A 19,229-nucleotide genomic window follows, 5' to 3' on the forward strand; every position below is an offset into this window, starting at 1 on the left:
TCCATAAAAATGCCTGAGTCTTTCAAGATCAAGGCTGACAAAGAAGTGAGGCGAGTTACAAAGATATTGAGCCATCCAAAGTGCAGATCCGGTGTGAACTAGTACATTGCGATTCTCATAATCTATATTGTGGGGGTGCCTCAAATGGGACAAGGGAAATGCAGGCCCTGCACTGAGAAGGGCAGTGTCTAGGACAAACACTGAGTAGGGGAAGAGTTACTAATATACGAACCAAGTAATCAGAGTAATAGGCAGGTGGCCGGTTAGATGCTCTTTATACAGATAAACTGGATAATTTCTCCACCCCCACAGACCAATTCCCAGCCTCCGTTCTGATGTCCTCACACTCTTCCCTCCCAAAATTCCTCTCAGCAGAGAGAAGTCTATTCTACGGTTCCCATGATGCAATGCATCTTAGGGAACAAAGGGCTGAGAACACCAGAAGGGAACCCTCTATTCGCAGGGTAAGTGGCTGCTTTTTGCTAAAGCAGGTTTCAGAGTAACAGCCGTGTTAGTCTCTATTCGCAAAAAGAAAAGGAGTACTTGTGGCACCTTAGAGACTAACCAATTTATTTGAGCATAAGCTTTCGTGAGCTACAGGTCACTTCATCGGATGCATACTGTGGAAAGTGTAGAAGATCTTTTTATATACACACAAAGCATGAAAAAATACCTCCTCCCACCCCACTATAAATGGACACAAATCAGATGTCAAGAATTATAACATTCATAAACCAGTCGGAGAACACTTCAATCTTTCTGGTCACGCGATTACAGACATGAAAGTTGTTATATTACAACAAAAAACTTCAAATCCAGACTCCAGCGAGAAACTGTTGAATTGGAATTCATTTGCAAATTTGATACAATTAACTTAGGCTTGAATAGAGACTGGGAGTGGCTAAGTCATTATGCAAGGTAACCTATTTCCCCTTGTTTTTTCCTACCTCCCCCGCCCCCAGACGTTCTTGTTAAACCCTGGATTTGTGCTGGAAATGGCCCACCTTGATTATCATACACATTATAAGGAGAGTGGTCACTTTAGATAAGCTATTACCAGCAGGAGAGTGGGGTGGGAGGAGGTATTTTTTCATGCTTTGTGTGTATATAAGAAGATCTTCTACACTTTCCACAATATGCATCCGATGAAGTGAGCTGTAGCTCACAAAAGCTTATGCTCAAATAAATTGGTTAGGCTCTAAGGTGCCACAAGTACTCCTTTTCTTTTTGCTAAAGCAGAAAACACTGAACTTGTTTACTCTGCCCTCTTGGCCTCCCTCCCCAATCAAATAAGCTCCCAAGTTGGTTCAATAAGACTGCTTCCAACCTGTCATCTCTGCTAAGACTCAGACCAATTTTAAAAGATGGCCAAGCTATAGACTCAGGAAAGAGAGAAGGTTGCAACAAAAGCCCTGATTGCACCTTAGCTTAGTGGCACTACTGGGGGCTGTTAGGAGGATGCTCCTTATTTCCAAATGATTCAGGGAGCAGAAGAAAACCTAAAGACACATGCCCTCCTTCTCTAACTCGGCATGATAGCTGGAGATGTCACAGATGTCTAGAAATTAAGATGAAACAGCCTGATTCTTTCATACTGATCTGACAACCCACAAAATATAAAATCTGAACAATATCCATCAAGACTTCCAGTTTCATTGGCAAGAGCTGGTAACTATCCCAAGCCATGCAATGAAACACCAGACCTTGACCCTTCCAAAAGATATATTATATGTTGGACACACTGGTGTCAGCAGAGAAAATTTTTTCATTTCTGGTAGCTGGCTGCCTGAAAGCCATCAGATTAGCATCAAAAATAGAAAATAAATTCACAAAAATGAAGTTGGCAGTTGCATAAACCCTGGAGGCTCAAGAGAATGTGGAGATATGGGCTTTTCTAGGCTATGTTGTCACTAGTTTTTCCCCTTAGCAACAAGATAAAACAAACTATTGGGAAACTAACTGAAAAAGGTTATCAGAATTGTAATGTACAGCATAACAAGAGCTACCTGCTAATAAGCAGCTCACTTGCAGATTCCCTTCACTCCCATCTATATATTTAAAGCTTTGCAGTGCTTTGAAAATATACCTGTCACTGGCCATTAGCGTCACAAGTTTTTGGTGGAGAGAGGTTAGGTAGCTCATTTGAAACATTTGAGGGCATTAGACCTGAACTTGCTTTGAAGGGATGTACTGCATGTTTTTTTAAACACTTAGTATCAATTACTTTAGGATTAATTGGGCAAGGTTTTAATGTTTGTGAAGTTCTTTCAGATCCTGGGATGAAAAGTTCGACAGGAAAACCAAGTATTGTTTGTAATGTTTGTATTCATCATGCTAACCAAAATAGCTACAGGAACCTGCATCAACAAGTCATAACTCCTGCCATAATATCAGAAGCGCCTTTACAGTAAGAATATTTGAAAAGTTGTTCAGACACTATGAATTTATTTTCCAGTTTTGTGAATCGGTGATTTTGTTCCTGCAGTTTGTAAAAATGTAAGGAAATTGCCGGGCCAATAGGTCAAAGTCACATAACGACAGTTTTTGGGGAAAGGGACGGAGTTTGTCATGGCAAAATAAATGCCCTAACCAAAAGAGTTGGAGAATGACCCGATGTGAACTGCATGCAATCCAAAATGCAAAGGTTGAGGGCTATAACCAGGGATCCGTGTTGTGCTGTTAAGACAGTGATCGTTGAAACGACCTTGAAGAGATGCTCTGCTGCATATTTGAGATCTGTATCTTTAGAGCTGTGCCTCCAGGGTTCTTGTTCTTCATGGATCCTAATTCAACTTTCATCCTTGTATGAATGAGATGTGACAATTGCTCCTTCTTTCTTTAAAGGTTACAGAGGCATTTATCAGCAAACCAGCTGCCCCAACCCCCAGTACCTTAGAGCCCTTATGCACCATATCCTGCCATTTCACTAATACAGCAGGCAGCTGTGCATGGTAATGCGAACAACAGGCCAATTCCTTTCCAAACAGATTGACAAGTAACATTTTAACAGTTTTTTCTTTTGAAGGATGATATAGCCATATTCCATTGGATAAGTGATACGGAGAAGAATTCACATTGCTATCGGCTGTAACAGATGCTCTTTACATCAGCACCAAGTTTTACTGCTTCTAAAACTGAGCTCCTCTTTAAGAGGAGAAAGACATCCCATAGGAATTTTCATATTTAACAAAAGCCACTTGGGGAAAACAATCCTCCCCAGTTTAGTACTCTCTGAACAAACAAGCAGGACTCCATTCTGAACTGAGAACATGGGAATCTATTTTATACAAATCCTCAAAGTATCCTAATATTTATAGCCACTGCAGAATGGCTTTTTTTTTATTACAGCTGCAGAAATAAAACTGTCAGTTTAGAAGATAGCCTTTTTGTTTTACCAATATCTAGCTTGATTTCCAATAGAGACAACAAAGACATAATAAAATATTTTCCCATTCATCCTGGAGATGCAATGAAATACCACAAAGCTGACACTGGCTATTTTCACTGTTATGACAAACATCTTCCCCTATTCCTGAAGTTCAGCTCAGGGGGTGCGTTGGACACATCCTCAAACTCTCATTGTTACAGCTTATGAGCACCTAATCATAATGGGGGAGATTTTCAAATGGCACCTAACCTCACTCCCACTTTTCACAAAGCAATCGCTCTGCATCTGACCTATCAGTCCTCATCTTCAAAGGAAACCTGCACCACACATTCAGAAGACGAGCCGGGGAGCTTACATTCATAACTTTGCTACACATTAAAAATCATGGTCTTAATAAAAACACTGGATTTATGGCTTATTACAACAATCTGTACCCCACGAGCCCCCCTTTTTCTCCTATAACTACAGGGGTGTTAATGGGCCAGAATGGTCCCTGAGAACATGTGCTAACCAGACATGCCAAACCCACGAAAAAAAATGCAGAAATTTGGCTTGTTTTTGGCTTAATTGGCTTGTGAGTTGCTTGTTGGCTAGTTTTTGGCTTGTAGCTTGTTGCTTCTCTTTTTTGATTGGCTCCTGGGGCGAGCAGGGGAAAGGGGGGGGAGAGAGTTAAGGGTGCACAGCGGGCCCACCACAGTCCCAGACTGCACACCAGGGGGATCAGGTCACATAGAGTGTGGGGGTTCTTAGGGATTGGCTTCTTTGGGCCTTGTTTTGAAATGGGATTAGCTGGATTTTTGGCTTACTGTGAAAGTTGGGGTGCTTATTTATAACATAAAAGTTGGCAACGGTGCTGCTAACTACTTATGCTAAACTATCTGTACTAGCTGGGACACTCTACGTACCTTTCCCAGATCTGAGGAAGGGCTCTGTGCAGCTTGAAAGCTGCTTGCTCACCAACAGAAGCTGATCCAACAAAAGATATTACCTCACCCACCTGGTCTCCCATGGGCACCGTGCCTGATTCTGCTACACTCAACCCCTCTGCGGCAGACCCTCAGCTGGTGTAAACTGTCAGCGCAAGGTCAATTTCAACGGAGCTATGACCTAGTACAACAGCAGTGGATATGCCCCATTGAGTAGTAACTTGTTCGGGGGGCACTACCATTGAAAGCATTGGGTCTGCTCCACCGGAGTCAGAGTGCTGTGAAAAGGGACCCGAGTTTTCAAGTGTTTTCCTTCTAGCAAGGTTTTTTGGAATGCTAGGAGGAGAAGTTTAAAAAGAGGGCACTTCATCACCTTACAACATATTGCCTTATTCCTTCACCTATGCATTGACACACATTATACAGAATGAAAATAGACAGGCAGGTAATTTTTGGCCAGACTCCAAGTCCTAGTGAGCTGTAGCCCACGAAAGCTTATGCTCAAATAAATTTGTTAGTCTCTAAGGTGCCACAAGTCCTCCTGTTCTTTTTGCTAGTTTAACAGCTGTGTCTGCTTCAGAATCCTTTTTGCAACTGTTGCAGTGAGACAGAAAACAGGGTTCAAAAACAACCCTCCCCCTAATTCAGTCCACAGGAAGAGGCAAAAGATGATGAATCCTCAGCTGGCCAAGTTCCTGCACATGCTTCCATTAGCCCAACTTAAAGTGCATCTCCCTAGCTATCCTGGTCCATACGGTGGGAAGAAGGAACTGTTTATGAGTAAAAGCATGAGAAGTTTAAACAAGCACTACCCATGCCCATGAAATGCACAAAGCGCTGATTGCTTTGTAATCATGCTTTATACTTACAAAGCATCTTAGCAGGAAAATGAGCAGCTTGGCAGCGAGATAGCATTTAGGGCTGCCAAGATGCTATACCGATGGCTTTGTCTACTTAACTTCTAAAAATTATACTGAGCACAAGGATGGGTGGAAATTATGCACTGATAGAGAAGTGTTTGGATGAAACAGATTCCACTCCCCTTGTCCCCTTTTCACAGCCAGGAGAGGGAGAGACAGTCACGCAGAATTACAGACTACACTGGTGTGCTGTTAATCCTTTGTTCACCAGAGTGGGCCTTCATCTCCCTTGCCCTGCCTTCAGAGAGGGGCACTATAGGTCTCGGGGGGGGGAAGGGGGGAGAGCAGAGTTGCTTTTCCTAAAGGACCCCTAGCAATCACACAAACCATACAAATCTCAGCCTACTGTGAAGAGGAGCTGTTACAAACTGCAAATAGTCAGTGCTCCATTAAGGGTGGGAGTTTCAAAGGGGAGGATTGAAATGTGCCATCTCCAACCTGGGGCAAATGCTAGAGAGGGTAACATTTTCAAAAGCCCTTAAGTGACCTAGAAGCCAAAATCTCATTTGCAAAAGTGACTCGGTCAGATTTTCAAAAGATATTTAATTGCCGGAAGATACAGACTGGCACCCAGTGGGGCTGACTCCCATGGGAGTTCGGCACCTAGTGGGAATTTCAAAACTGCCTGTCTGAATGTTTAGGTGTATAAGTACCTTTAAAAAGCTGGCCGTTATGATCCCAATTAAGGACTAAGACTCCTAAGTCACATTTGAAAATGGGTCTTAGGTGCCTTTGAAAATTTTACTCCCCCCAAAAATCTACATCCAGGGATACACTGGGAACACTTCTGCACACTAACTAACTGAGTAAATATTTTCAGTTTGTAAAAAAATTGGTTAATAATATGGGCCCCAGTTCTGCCCAGCTTAAGTCTCATTGACTTCAGTGGGCCTTAAGCACTTGCTGAAATGTTTTACTGAATCAGGGCTGCTAAGTCTCTTCTGTAACCAAGGAGGTTTCTTTGGAAGAGAATGAAAATATGAACCAAATCATTAAAATGAAGTCAGAGAGACTGATCTTGAGAGGGACAGAGAAGAGCTCATGGTTTTACCCTCACTATAGGTTTCCTGCATGTCCATTGTGTTAGGGAAAAAAACCATTCAACTTTAAAACATTGACTAGTTGGGGATTTCTGCTGTATACAGCTTGAAAACTGTTCTCCATTTGACTGAGCCTTAACACACATACCGCAGGTACTGTACAGTCACACAGCACATTTACATGTGCTTGCCTACGTAGGCGCTGCCCACTAAACTCTTAACTTTTTCTAATTCGGAAATGGCTCCTGGACTCACCTCACCACAACAGAGGTTACAGCAAGCAAAATGAGCTAGGAGAGCATAACTGACTGATTTCTTAAGTAACTGGGTCTGTAAATAGTATTTCAATATTGATTAACTCAAAATGATTCAAATAAGATTTAATTTGTGTAATTAGATAATTATTAAATTAAGATTTAAAAAAAAACTCACTGACTTCCTTGTTGTCAGCACTTCTGTACTCTGCCATTTGATTTCAACGCTTTTAGAGTGAGGAGACTTTTCAAATCACTAAGCTTTATGTAAAGTAAAGAAGTAATTAGACACCAAAAACAATCATTATCTCAATGAGAGGCAGAGTGAGTGTGTAAACACACTTCTCAGGGAAAACGCCACCAGGCAGGGAATTGGTATGCAGAGACCAAACCTAAGAGCAATGAAGCACAGCCCCTTGTCAGAAGTGCTGACTTTCTGCATACCAAAGACAAACTGCAGCCCCGGATCTCTCTTGTTACAGTCACTGTGATAAAGGTTAATCAAGCACCAAACCACAAGATCTCAAGAATGTATTTTCAGCACCAAGGACAGAGCAGACCCAAGTCAGGCTGAATAAGTAACTGTCCCTTTTTTGTTTTGTTTGTTTTAAAATTATACAATTTTCCAAGAAGTGAAGCGTGGCCATTACAGGCAGCCAGACAAGGGGAGAGTAAACAAAGGCTCCCTTTGAAGCCAGCCACTGTGTTTGCAGAGCTGCTACAAAATTAGGAAGATGCTGCAAGGAGTTCGTGGGTGTTAGGCAAACGTGGAGGTTCATGAAGAGAGTCCCCAGCAAGAGCTATGTAGAGACAGGCGACCATCCAGCGTGGTAAAGATGCCACCAGAGCTGAAACACGGCAGAGGAGGACCTGACCCAGCCCAGCACCAGCCCGCTCCCATTAGCTTCTTAATGGCATCTGTATTAGAGCCCTGGACAGCTCCGGCCTCAGTGGCCTTGTGTACAGCAAAAACCATTTTGCCGTGTTTGAGCAAAGCCGCCACCCGCTGCATTACCTGACGTGATGCTGAACTCAGTGGGCCCTGCTCTGCGCTGACCGCAGAACTGCAATCAGCTTGGCGTCAGCGGTAACGTCCTGTAGTGCAGACAAGCTCTCTGGGCGCATGTGCACACCTGTGTTAGACTTATCTACAGTCTGTACTTTAAAACCTTGGCTGACCAGAAAAAAGTTCCATGTAGTCTATTGTATTTCTATTATTTCAACGGCTAATTTGAAATAAAAAAAAGATTTCTGTGGAAGTGAAAAAGACCACGTTAGCACATACTGCCATTGCCCGCGCCTTTCTGCGCAAGACCAAACTTACTGCCATGAAAGCCTTAGATTACAGGTGAACTTTTAAAAGTGATCATAAACTCTTCCTTCCCCAAGGATATTTTAAACCCAGATTTTCTGTATCCCTGTGACTGTGAATGGGCATTTTGATAACCAGATAGCACCTTTAAAAAAAAAAGTTCCTTTCCTTTGATTTCCTTTTGGCAGATGGCATTAAAGGAATATGTATTTTTCAACACAGATGCATGGCTGTTGGACCATCAGCAGGTACCTGAGTCATCTTAATCCTCACTAATCCAAAAACCTACTGAACCTACCTTAATACTAATCTCCCTTTCCTATCAAATGTTAAAATATTTCCTACGGCAAGCTGTTAGATGAGAAAGAACAGACAATAGCTTACCATACTCCATTCCAAGGTCCACGTTCAAAGGGAATTTTAAAGAAATAAGACATTTACAGCAGGACACAATTTGAACATTTTAAAAACAAACACATTGAGAGAGTGTATTTGAGAGAATTCAACTTTTTGCATTAAAAAAACAAACAAAGATGCAACATGCGGCAGATACAGTATCAGGACATCTGGCTCAGGAAGGAACTGGTGAATGGCAGGAGACAGGAAGAAGCAGGTCTGGTTAGAAAATGAGCACAGATGGGGAAAACAAGCAGCTACAAATTTCAGGAAAAATGGATCATTGCCAAATGAAAGTCAAGCTCTGAGCTTCCTGGGCCCTGTGCTAGATGTTGTAACTTCCAGAAACACATTAAAATGCACAGCCTCATCCCCACCTCTACTCGAGTTGGCATCCCCACTTGGGTTTTCATTTTTGAACATTAACACAATTCACACAAATATCTTCTGTCTTGAGCATGCAAATCAGGGTCTGGCTTTACAGCTGACCCCAAATGATTCACCAGCTGTGATGATTTGGGAATCTATGTACAACTTTATAACTTCAAACTGGAATTCATAACTCTTTGTACATCTCTCTATCCATTTTGATTGTGAGGCTAGCCTGCCTTCTCTGCTGTCTTTTTACCTCCATCTAGGAATACCATCCAAGGGGTGGTGACACCAGGCTAGTAACGTAGGGTGGTTAAACCTTGATAGTCTTCTGTTCAAATGGAAGCACCCTTGAACAAAGACGACAGCCAGACCAAGAAAAACAGCTCACCTAGGTGGGTAGTAATCATGCAACAGAGTGAGCTGACGGGGCACTCTGAACACCTGACGAGGGTGATTGGGGGAGAGTCACCTGACAAAGGGAACCACGTCTTTATGAAAGGAGGACTCCGCCCAGCTGTTTTAAAGAGAGAGGGAGACAGGAGCAGAGGCAGAAGCCGAAAGCAAGGCTGTGCAGGAGGAGAAGGGGGAGGATCCTGGACACGCTAGGGGACTCCCACTTCAGCCCCAAGAACAGTCCAGAGTGGTGAGGAAACTGAGGCAGGGAAGGGGGTGCAAGTGTTTTATTGGTTTGTCTGGATCTGTATAGCTCTTGTGCTGTGTAAAGAGAGACAGGTTTCTGAACCCTTGTTAGCTTGCATGTTATGTGCTTCAACTCTCACACTTTCTTGGAGAAGTGAACGGTGAACACACGGTTGGAGCTCTGGGGAAGAGCGGGCCTGAGCTACTACGATGTTGTGGGAGGTCAGCACAGGTCCTGGCAGCTGGACAGTAAGGTCCCACTTCAGCAAAGGGGTAGCAGACAGAGTTCGTGCTCAGGAAGTGTGCCATGGAGGCCAAAGAAAGATGATGCTGAGCCTAGCCAGACCAAGGGTCCAGTGCATGGGACCCAAACACAGCTGCCTGGTAAGTGTCTAGCAGGGGAAGCTTTACCAGAGCTGTGACAGCAGCAAAGAAATCTCTTCCCACACAGCGTATGACCTACAGCTTTCTCCCCTCTGAGCCATGGTGCACAAGGCAGCAGTTTAGACTTCTTGGATAATCCTCACCCAGATGTCACCTGCTCCCTTGATCTTCAAAATGTCCAGTATGGTTGTAGTTGTGGGGAATGGGACATTTGGGAATATGAGTGCAAATCCCACAGCAGCAGATCTTGGGTCAGATGTGCCTGAATTCCCATTCCTAGGAGAGTAGAGTTCCTTCATTCCCAGACAAGACTTCAGTAAGCTGGAGTTCTTTGTAAATATACAATAGTAATTTAAACATAATTATGTTCGAGCACATGGTGGAAAGCCAGAGTCCTTCCAGGGCTTGGTGGGGTCCACAGGGCCCATGTGAGACTGGGAGGCTCAGAACGAATGAGCACAAGGAGGGACATAAGTATCATTATCCCAGTTCTGCAGATGCAGAGAGGGGTCCCTGGTCACACGGGGGTTGTGGCAGAGCTGGGAACAGAATCCGTTCTCCCAGGGACCACTCCTGTGGCCCTAACCAGAGTCTGGGCAATTCTGTACAAGGCAAAATGAGCGTGGCATTTGGGAAGCCGTCACGCAGCTGGGGTAGTGCTAACTTTACCCACCTGCGGGACAATTTCTCCATTCTGAACAGTCAGGCAAACAGCTTTAAAAGGGAAGAGGCTGCTAGAGAAGACTGGTGTTTAACCACAGGTATGTAATGCTAAATAGTATTCTACAGGCACATACTCCATTCATTACATATGCTGTTAACAGCAAATGAGTCTCCTCGGAGGGAACCAGTTCTTAGGTAAGTCAGGGGAAAAGCAAGTCTGGACATTTCATGCCAGGAAACTGGCCCTGTGGAGGAAGCAGCAGTGATGAGATTAGGATAAAGGTAAAAGTATAATGAGCAAGACTAATAAAATGTTTGGACAATAAGACCAGAGAGGGAAGGGTCAGGGCCTGGGGCGAAACAACTAATAGCTAGGACAGCGGCAGACAGGTCCTGGAGGGATGTTACTGAGAGAGCAAAGATTGACGATCCTCCATCTTGGAGGACAGAAAAATAAGCATGGCCTTAAATTCCCAGACAGAGGCTGGGGCTAAATAGGGGGAAAGCCTTTGAAACTGGGAGGGAACAAAGGACTTTGGGATCCTCCTTCACTTGAGAGAGTCAGACCCAGATGCACATTTATCAGGAGTGGGTCAGGGACAATTGAATCACGTCTGCCATAATGCAGGGGGATGGACTCGCGACCAGAGGGAGCTTCCTTCCAGCTCCAAGCGAGGTTACTGAACACAAAACCCCAATCCTGAGAATCAGCTTTAACTCTGGGATCATGCAGAGTGCAGGTATCTGACCCAGGAAATGACAGACAAGGGAGGAGCAGGGGACGGACACACACACACACACACACACACGGAAGTGAGCAACTTAAGGACAAAGCTGGAGACTCCAGGAATAGCGCTGTTACGCCATTAGCTTCTCGACATCACATCAACGGCCGATGATCAATTATTGCCATATGGTCGTTGCAGAAAGGGACAGAGAAGCAGGAGATCCATCTCTCTCTGGTACTGATATGTTCCTCATCACTGTAGTATCTGAGCCCCTCACAATCTTTAACGCGTTTATCTTCGCAGAACACTTTTGAGGCAGGGCATTGCTATTATGCACGTTGTACAGTGGAGAACTGAGGCAGAGAGGTCCTACGGGAACACTACGGTCCCCCGAGAGCTAGAGCAGTGCTTAACTATTGGGCCATCCTTCCTCTCACATCAGGCCTATTTTGTTATTCAAAAGGCCTCCTTTCTCTTCCGATTTCCGACTCTCGCACCTCACGCAAGGCGTTATACAGACTGAAATGCATGTTGCATTACTGGCTGCTCAAATTGCCTCTCAGTGCCAGCCACGTGCTGGCAAAGTACCGATTCCTCTTACCCATGGTAGCTAAATAGTCTTCAGACCATTGGCATACCCACCTCAGCCTCACCTCTCAGAGGTTAGACCCCACATCGAGCAATAGATGCTGCACATTCCCCCCCCCGCCCCCCAGTACCTATAATCTGCACCCCAGCCAGCAAAGTCCAGCATGAAGAAATACAGAAACAACGCAAGAAACTAGATTCTTCTTATCACAAGGATTCTCCTCTGGCTTTCTGCTAATGCTCATACACAATTCAAGCTCCAGACTACCTGGGCTTTACCTGGGGTAGAAGCCGGTGAGTGAATTGCTGCTTCATGACCAATTCAGACCTGGCATATGTTGCTGAGCTAGATGTTAAGAGGCAGTTTAGAAAGAGACTTTTTAAACTTCAGAGGGAGAACAACAGGAGAGAGTGACTTATGCGATAACGAATTGAGAGGTATTGTAATGCAATTAGATCCCTGAGCCAACAAACACAGGATTTCTACCTCTGTACTCTGAAGACAAGATGAGGGGCCCCGCTAGGCAGAATGATTTATTCTCTTAGCATGGTTGCTAGACATGTGCCAGCTTTACGGGCGTGGGATCTCCTAAATATATAAAGTAAGTGTGGGATACATTCATCGAGTGGGTAAGGAAAGTAGCATCTGCCCATATGCTTCTGTGTGAGCGCAGGGAGAAGAGAAAGTGTGTGTGTGGGAGAGAGAGAGAGAGAGACTTTAATACAATCAAACTTACAGCCTTTGGCTTGAATGGAGGTTGAACTTCTTTACGCTCGAGTTTCTCCCAGTCAATATACCGGAAGAAGGCATGCTCCTTGATGTCCCGCTCCCCTTCGGGGCCACATCCCAGGCGTTTGCCAGGGTGCTTGGTCATTAGCTTAGAGAGAGAGAGAGAGAGAGAGAGAGAGTGTAAAAGATGAAACATTCATTGACAAAAAGCCAAACTGCTTCAGAAAATCCCACCAATCGAACGGGCGCGAGAGGAGGCTGAGGCCAACGCTAACCATGACCCAGTCGGCCAGGCACAGAGTGGCAAGCTGGGTCACCTAGAGTCAAACCACGTCCCTCAAGAGAAAACCCCACAACAGGGCCCAGAAACACAGCGAGGATTCCCAGACAGAGTCACCTCTAAATTATTCCATGGACACCCCCTGCACTCTCCCCGGCCAGAGCCCTGCCTCCTCCCTGCGAGGGGCTGGCATCTCTGCTCACCCCCCACCCCCGCATTCCTCCGCGCCACACCCCACCTTTTTGACAAAAAAAAAAAAAAAAACTGATCAAGTTGGCCAAGAGCAAACGGGACAAATGCTCACTTTTGCCAAAAATTTCAGGAAGGCTGGGACAGGGCTTAAAAAAGGAACAGTCCCGGTCAAAACGGGATGCATTGTCATCCTATCTTTTCACAGACCCAGTGAGAAAAGCAGAGAAGAGTAAGGGAATTCAGAGAAGCCGTGTAAACATTAATATCCTGGTGGTGTTGTTTGGGTTATGTTCTGAGATAAGATGCAGATACCAGAGGTTTATAAAATGTCGATAAGCAGGGAGAATATGAACAGAATTTTGCAACAAAGGATTGCTTCATTAGAAGCAGGGCAGTTAAAACAAATCAGTTCCAAGAGCACGACCAGTTTGCAGCAAATCTTGTTCTACAGCATGGGGACTTGGGTTTGCAAAAGGACACCACCACTTCCTGCTTGTTACTAGCTGTGACTTATGCAGCTGTTCACATTAGTAGGCTCAGTGCAAGAACCACAAGGTGCAATCTGTGGCCAGCTGTGGAGGTCAGACTAGATGATCACAATGGTACCTTCTGCCTTTCAAATCTATGAACCTTGGAACTGCTTGGAAAAGGCCAGGGAATGACCAACACTCAGGAAGTGGGAGGAAGACAGGCCTAGTCCTTTGCCTTCCACCCCCTCCATGACACATATACATAATTCCCCCTCACTTCATGGGGAGAACGTTCATTTCAGCAGCTGGCAACCCTCCACTGCCCCTTCTCCTTCCTTGGACAGAGATTCAAATTCTCTCTCTCTCTGGGTCACGCTGCCAATTCCCAAGGCGGGTCAGACAAAGAACAGAAAGAACAAAGAATTTGGCTACTGGCCAAATCTGGGAGGCCAGGTGTGACAAGGGCCAAAACTGCCAGAAGCTGGGAATGGGCGACAGGGGAGGATGATTCCCTGTTCTGTTCATCCCCTCTGGGGCACCTGGCACTGGCCACTGCTGGCAGACAGGATACTGGGCTAGGTGGACCTTTGGTCTGACCCAGTCTGGCTGTTCTTATGGTCTTATGTTTAAAGGCCCAAAGGGAGGGGGACACAACCCCACCCACGAAGGGGACAGCTGCTTCTTTTAGTGTCAAGGCCTCTCTTCCTAAAGCTTCTGATTCCTGGCTCTTTTCCTGATGTGGTGTCTCCCCATTTTTTATTTACCTGTGTGGAATGTGGTAACTTTTGGGACAAAAATGAGTGACAGCCCTCAAAACTAGGGAGGGTTGAGAGGTGTACACATGACTCACAATGCTGTTTGGGTGAAAGCAGGATTTAAGTGATTCTGGAACCTGGACCTGGCCGCTCTGTCAGGGGTGAATTTCACACTCTGCAGAGAGTCCATCACAGCAATGTAGCAGAACTTGTGTGCCCAAGAAGGGCTTCTGTTCTGGACATTGCAAATGTTTTGACATAAATCAATCATGTCACCCATGATTGCACATAAACTTGCTCAGGGAGACTGATCTTAAAAGAAAAGTTCCATGCAGACCTAATGGCAGGGAAAAGCCTGCAAAATAAAATAATTTTAAAAAAAACGGAAATAGAAATGTGAAGCGAAGTAAAAAGGTTGGAGCCAACCACCACCCTGGCGGCCAGTGGCAGTGCATTCATTACCCAGTCAGCTGCGAAACCAGCCCAGGTTAACCCCTTCAGTGCCAGAGGTTGAGTGGCTACTGAAATAACGTTCATGGCTTCGGCATCAGCTCTGGAAATCCCAGCAGCTAGCAGCAAAGTGTCAGGCAGCGGGCCCTGGCTTCTGAGATCTTGATCAATCATCTTCCAGACAAGATGTGCTAATTTGCTAGTGGCGAGGATCACAGCATCCCATTAGCAAGCTTAGGAAGTGATATTGGTGTCCGTCCAGTACAGCATCACTCCCTTGTCTTCCCCTTCTGTCAGAGAAGAGACGCTGTAACTGTGGCTGCCAGGAGCACAGGACAGCTGTGGTTGGGTAGGGGTAGAGTTGGATCAGGAAGAAAAAGGGTAACACTGATGGTAGGACTCAGAGCGGGGGGAACCGAACCTGTTTTACTTACTCATTATCGTTGATGGATACTATTGTCTTATTTGATATTGAAGTATTCGAGTCATTGTAAAAATTAATAAATAATAAGAATAAAAATTACATTGTAACAAACTATGCTGATGTAATAAAAGCAAAAATGTCCCTGCTCATTCAGAAGAGTAGGGTAAATAGCCTATATATAAAAATGTAGTCACGTTTTTGTTTAACGTTTGATATGGATTCCCCTATTCCCCTACCAGAGTGAACAAGCCTTAGAAGTACAAGAATGGGCCACACCACTTGTCCCATATGGCAGGGAGGGGGCTGTTCTTGGTGGTCAAAAGCCCCAGATGGAGGCTGTTACGTGGCTTTCTTTTGGCTCCCCTCCACTCTATACAGTGCCAAACAGTGGGAGACTCCCTGTTTCAGATCTTTGCTCTGGCATTCACTATATTCATTATGATGCTGAGCCACCTCTAAGTGAGGTCAATGGGAGTCTTTCCATCTCCCTCACAGAGCTCTGGATCAGACCCTCGCTGATAAGTCAAATCCTGCCAGTTGAATCACAACGGTGAGAGAAGTCATCTATGAATCAATGGGAAGTTATTACAAAGCATTTCCTCTACAATTTGAGACTCTAAAATGTCAGAATCATAGAACATCAGGGTTGGAAGAGACCTCAGGAGGTCATCTAGCCCAACCCCCTGCTCAATGTCCACTGAGAACTCTTCATCAAATTTGTTTCGTTCAGTTGCAGTCTCTCTCCATCTCTACATTTGATTTTCACATGCAATATCAGCTTGGATTACATCCAGCCAACATGCAAAGAGCTAGATGAGGGGTCTTCTTTCTTGGGCCCTGATCCTGGGGACGCTCACATGCATGTTTCATTTCACTGAAGTCAATGGGACTCCTCATGGCAGTGAAGTTAAGCACATGTATGTTGGCACGACCAGGGCCTAGGCCGAAACATCAAGCATTGGGACTCCTACAGATAAAATTCAGCAGGGAAAATGCCAAGCAGGATGAGTCACTTCAAATAGTGAATTAGAAACGAGACATGTTTCAGCCACGTGACTCCTCTGAAGACCTGAGCCTACTCAGCACCCACTGACTTGGATCAGATCCTGTGGAGGCAGTATGGCAGAAATATGGCATCTCGCTGAGAAACCAGCAGGATATGCTTCTAGTTCAGATTTGACAAAAATCTGATGGTCGCAATTTAAATGCCAAAATGTTTTTCAACGCCTACTTGGGTTTGTATGGAAATCTCGCTCACCTTTCAGCATTGCTCCTTCCTACACGACAATCCCTGACTTCCCTTATCTCTTTCCTCGCACACCAAGTTATCATGCTCTCCTCACACAAGAGAATTTAACATTGAAGAATTAGGGAGAGAATTTTCAATTTCACGAGTGGATTTTTTGTAGTTCTAATAACAGATGTGAATACCTGTTTTGTTTCCACAGCCGGTATTAGACTGAATGCTGTGTATTGCATGCATTGTCTACTGGAGCTGGCGTTCGCCAATGCAGGATACCAGAAAACTGTTGATGGAGCTAAATTTCTCTAGACTGAGACCTGGATGTTAACTCATAGGTAGATCTTTGTTTTAAGAGAGAAATTTGACTATTGTAGGGGCGCACATTAAAATTTGAACTAGCATCGGTTCCATTGCATCTACTGTTGTTTTACAATCAGCTTCTCATACACAGCAGTAAATATATCTTACATTAATTTACTAATTAGGTTTTACTAGCCAAAATCTTACAGTTTACCTGCTGTTTTTTTGGTGGTAGTTGTTTCAAACATACAAACACACATACACAGACACACATACAATTTATAAATTTAAATTTCCCTGTTAAACACACAATTTCCCAAAGTAAACACAAATCCACACCACACTCTGAACAGCTTGCCCTGGCTAATGAATTATAAAAGATTAATTTTCTACTTGATGTACCTGTCAGCATTGCTGCACAGGGCTATATTGTGATTCAGTTATTCTTCTGTATTTTTGATACATGCACCCAGAAATTAAATCTTCCAGTTTCCTTTTGTGCTTTTATTCTTCATGTTAGCATGAAGTCACCATCTGCTATTGTTATACAGAAGCCCATGAAGCCTACAGATTGAGTCTCCTGACTTATAGAAGAGAATAATTGGCATTGTTTGTATTAAATAGGAACAAGTTGGTTTAATCCCTACGCTAATGCCGTGAATACAACACATCACCATAGATTAAGAGGACTGTATTAAACCAACACATGTTCAAGGCCCATGGTACACTTCAAGAAACAACTATGTAGTCTAGGAAAAACAAACATAATTTCTTATCTTGACTATGTGGTCAGCGTCTACTGATTCAAGTCCTAATGCAGCAAAATTCTCAACCAAGTACCCTAAGGTACTTTTGCTGACCTGGGGCCTTAACTTCTCAAGTTATAATGGAATTAGCCAATGGAGATGCAAACGGAGCTAAATCTTTGAGGGCTTTGTTTAAAGCACTGGGAGGTGGAAATGCCTGAACAGATCTTTGCCCCCCTCTAAATTCAGTGTCTGGCTCACATGACATGCAGGCAACATATTGACTTCATTGCATGCACTAGACATGTCACTAATATGGAGATTACCACTTACAGTTCTTGTGTACCATGGTGTCTTGTTCTGAAAGCTGGGTTTCTCTCCACTGTATGTTCATTGCCTATTCATTACCTACCGAGAGCATCTCTAATGTCTTCATTATCTGCCAGTTATCCCAAGAGATAAACAGATGGGAAACCTCACTTAAAAGAAAACCACAGGCCTAAACAGTTGAAAGCCATGATCTCTCTCTTTCCCAGCTTCTCATGGTTGGAACATAGTCGCAATAACTTGTGTCCCTGTAAACTGGGATAATAGAAACTGAGCTGAACCCTCAGACATAAAGAAAAGCAAAGACAGCATTAGGATCAAACAGACTGTCGCAGAACTAGTTGAAAGTTCCCCATCAGAATTTGATTTTTTTGACAAAAATAGGTCTTTGAGAATTCAAAATTTGGAAAATTTTGACTATCACCAGAATGTTGTGAATGGTCACTTGCAGAATTAGTCAGTTGCATGAAGCCTGTTGGACTGGTGTGTTAAATCGTGCAGTGTGCCATGGCATTCAGCATGTCACCACAGCACGGCACAAACACATCACCCCAATGATGTATCCTCCCGGGCAATCTTCCCATATTATCAGGGTCACTTAAAACAGACGTTAAAAATCTTAAAAACCCCAAAATACCCCAAACAAACAAACAAAAACAAAAAACATTTTATCAGCTTTTCAACATTATTAAAAGATAAAGATTCCATTGGAAATATCAGATACTGTGTGTTACTTCAGTATCCATGTCACCAATAGATCATAGGAGTAGTGGGATGTGGAATCACCTGATGTATCTATTACACCACTAAAATGACCTAAACAATGTGCTAGTTATATATTATATGATGTTTTCCCCACCCAGGCATCTGAGCCATTGAAAATACCATTCAAAATACCTGTAGATTTTACTGAGAAAGCCATGGCACTTTCTGCCTTTGCTATCAACAGAGATTCAAGAGGGACCTGGTATTCACAGGCAATCTGTTCACCTGGAAACAGTGACTTTGTTCAGGCACATTCAAAAATCTCCAGATGGGAAGAAAATAGTTTATACTTATGCCAGTGATCGAGTGCACATGTGATCCACTAAACACAGGCTTTACGAAAACCAGTTGGGTCACAAACAAGAATGCATCCCTCAAAAAGAGAAGGGGTATATTTGTAGTTGTCACATGCCAGGTAGTCTGGATGGAAGACCAACCTGTCATTTCATCTAGGACACAGGTCTGATGGCAGGAGTCTGCCCAGCAAGACTGCTGGCTTTTGAGAGCTGAACCAGCATTTCTGGTCTCTTTAGCGTGAATGGATTGCACAAAGAGAGCTATACACAATAAAACCAATAGTTACTACGTCTGCCTCCCCCTTCCCCCCCTCCTCAAAACAACTCAGATTTCTTCTCCTAAAACACCCCCTCCGCCCTGATCCAGCTGATACTCTAATAGGGAAAGCACTATTACATTTGATCTAGTAAGTGGCATTTAATGAAGAGTCAAAGATGCAGTTAAGTATCCCATTTGTTTGCCAGTGAGTGCATCTGATCAACATTTACCATTTGGCTCATGCAGAAACAGAGCCTTCTGTGTGAAATTGCTTTCCATCTCCTGACTTCCCAAAGCCACATCTAAGACTACACTAAATAATGACTGGCACTAGGACATACGATTAAAATTGTGTAGGGACAACAAAATCCCCCTTCAA

The 19,229-nt window shown here is 44.0% G+C and overlaps 1 protein-coding gene across 3 annotated transcripts in view; it reads right to left on the reverse strand.

The window, feature by feature from the left end:
- Positions 1-19,229, reverse strand: part of PRKCB (protein kinase C beta) — a 249,935-nt gene that overhangs the window by 17,821 nt on the left and 212,885 nt on the right. For all 3 annotated transcript variants that reach the window (XM_073361648.1, XM_073361647.1, XM_073361649.1), the window contains one exon: positions 12,351-12,491. In XM_073361648.1, coding sequence (XP_073217749.1) covers positions 12,351-12,491 — 141 coding nt within the window. The remainder of the gene's footprint in view (positions 1-12,350; positions 12,492-19,229) is intronic.

This window comes from Lepidochelys kempii, chromosome 10, assembly GCF_965140285.1.
Source record: "Lepidochelys kempii isolate rLepKem1 chromosome 10, rLepKem1.hap1, whole genome shotgun sequence".
NCBI classification, from domain to species: Eukaryota; Metazoa; Chordata; order Testudines; family Cheloniidae; genus Lepidochelys; species Lepidochelys kempii.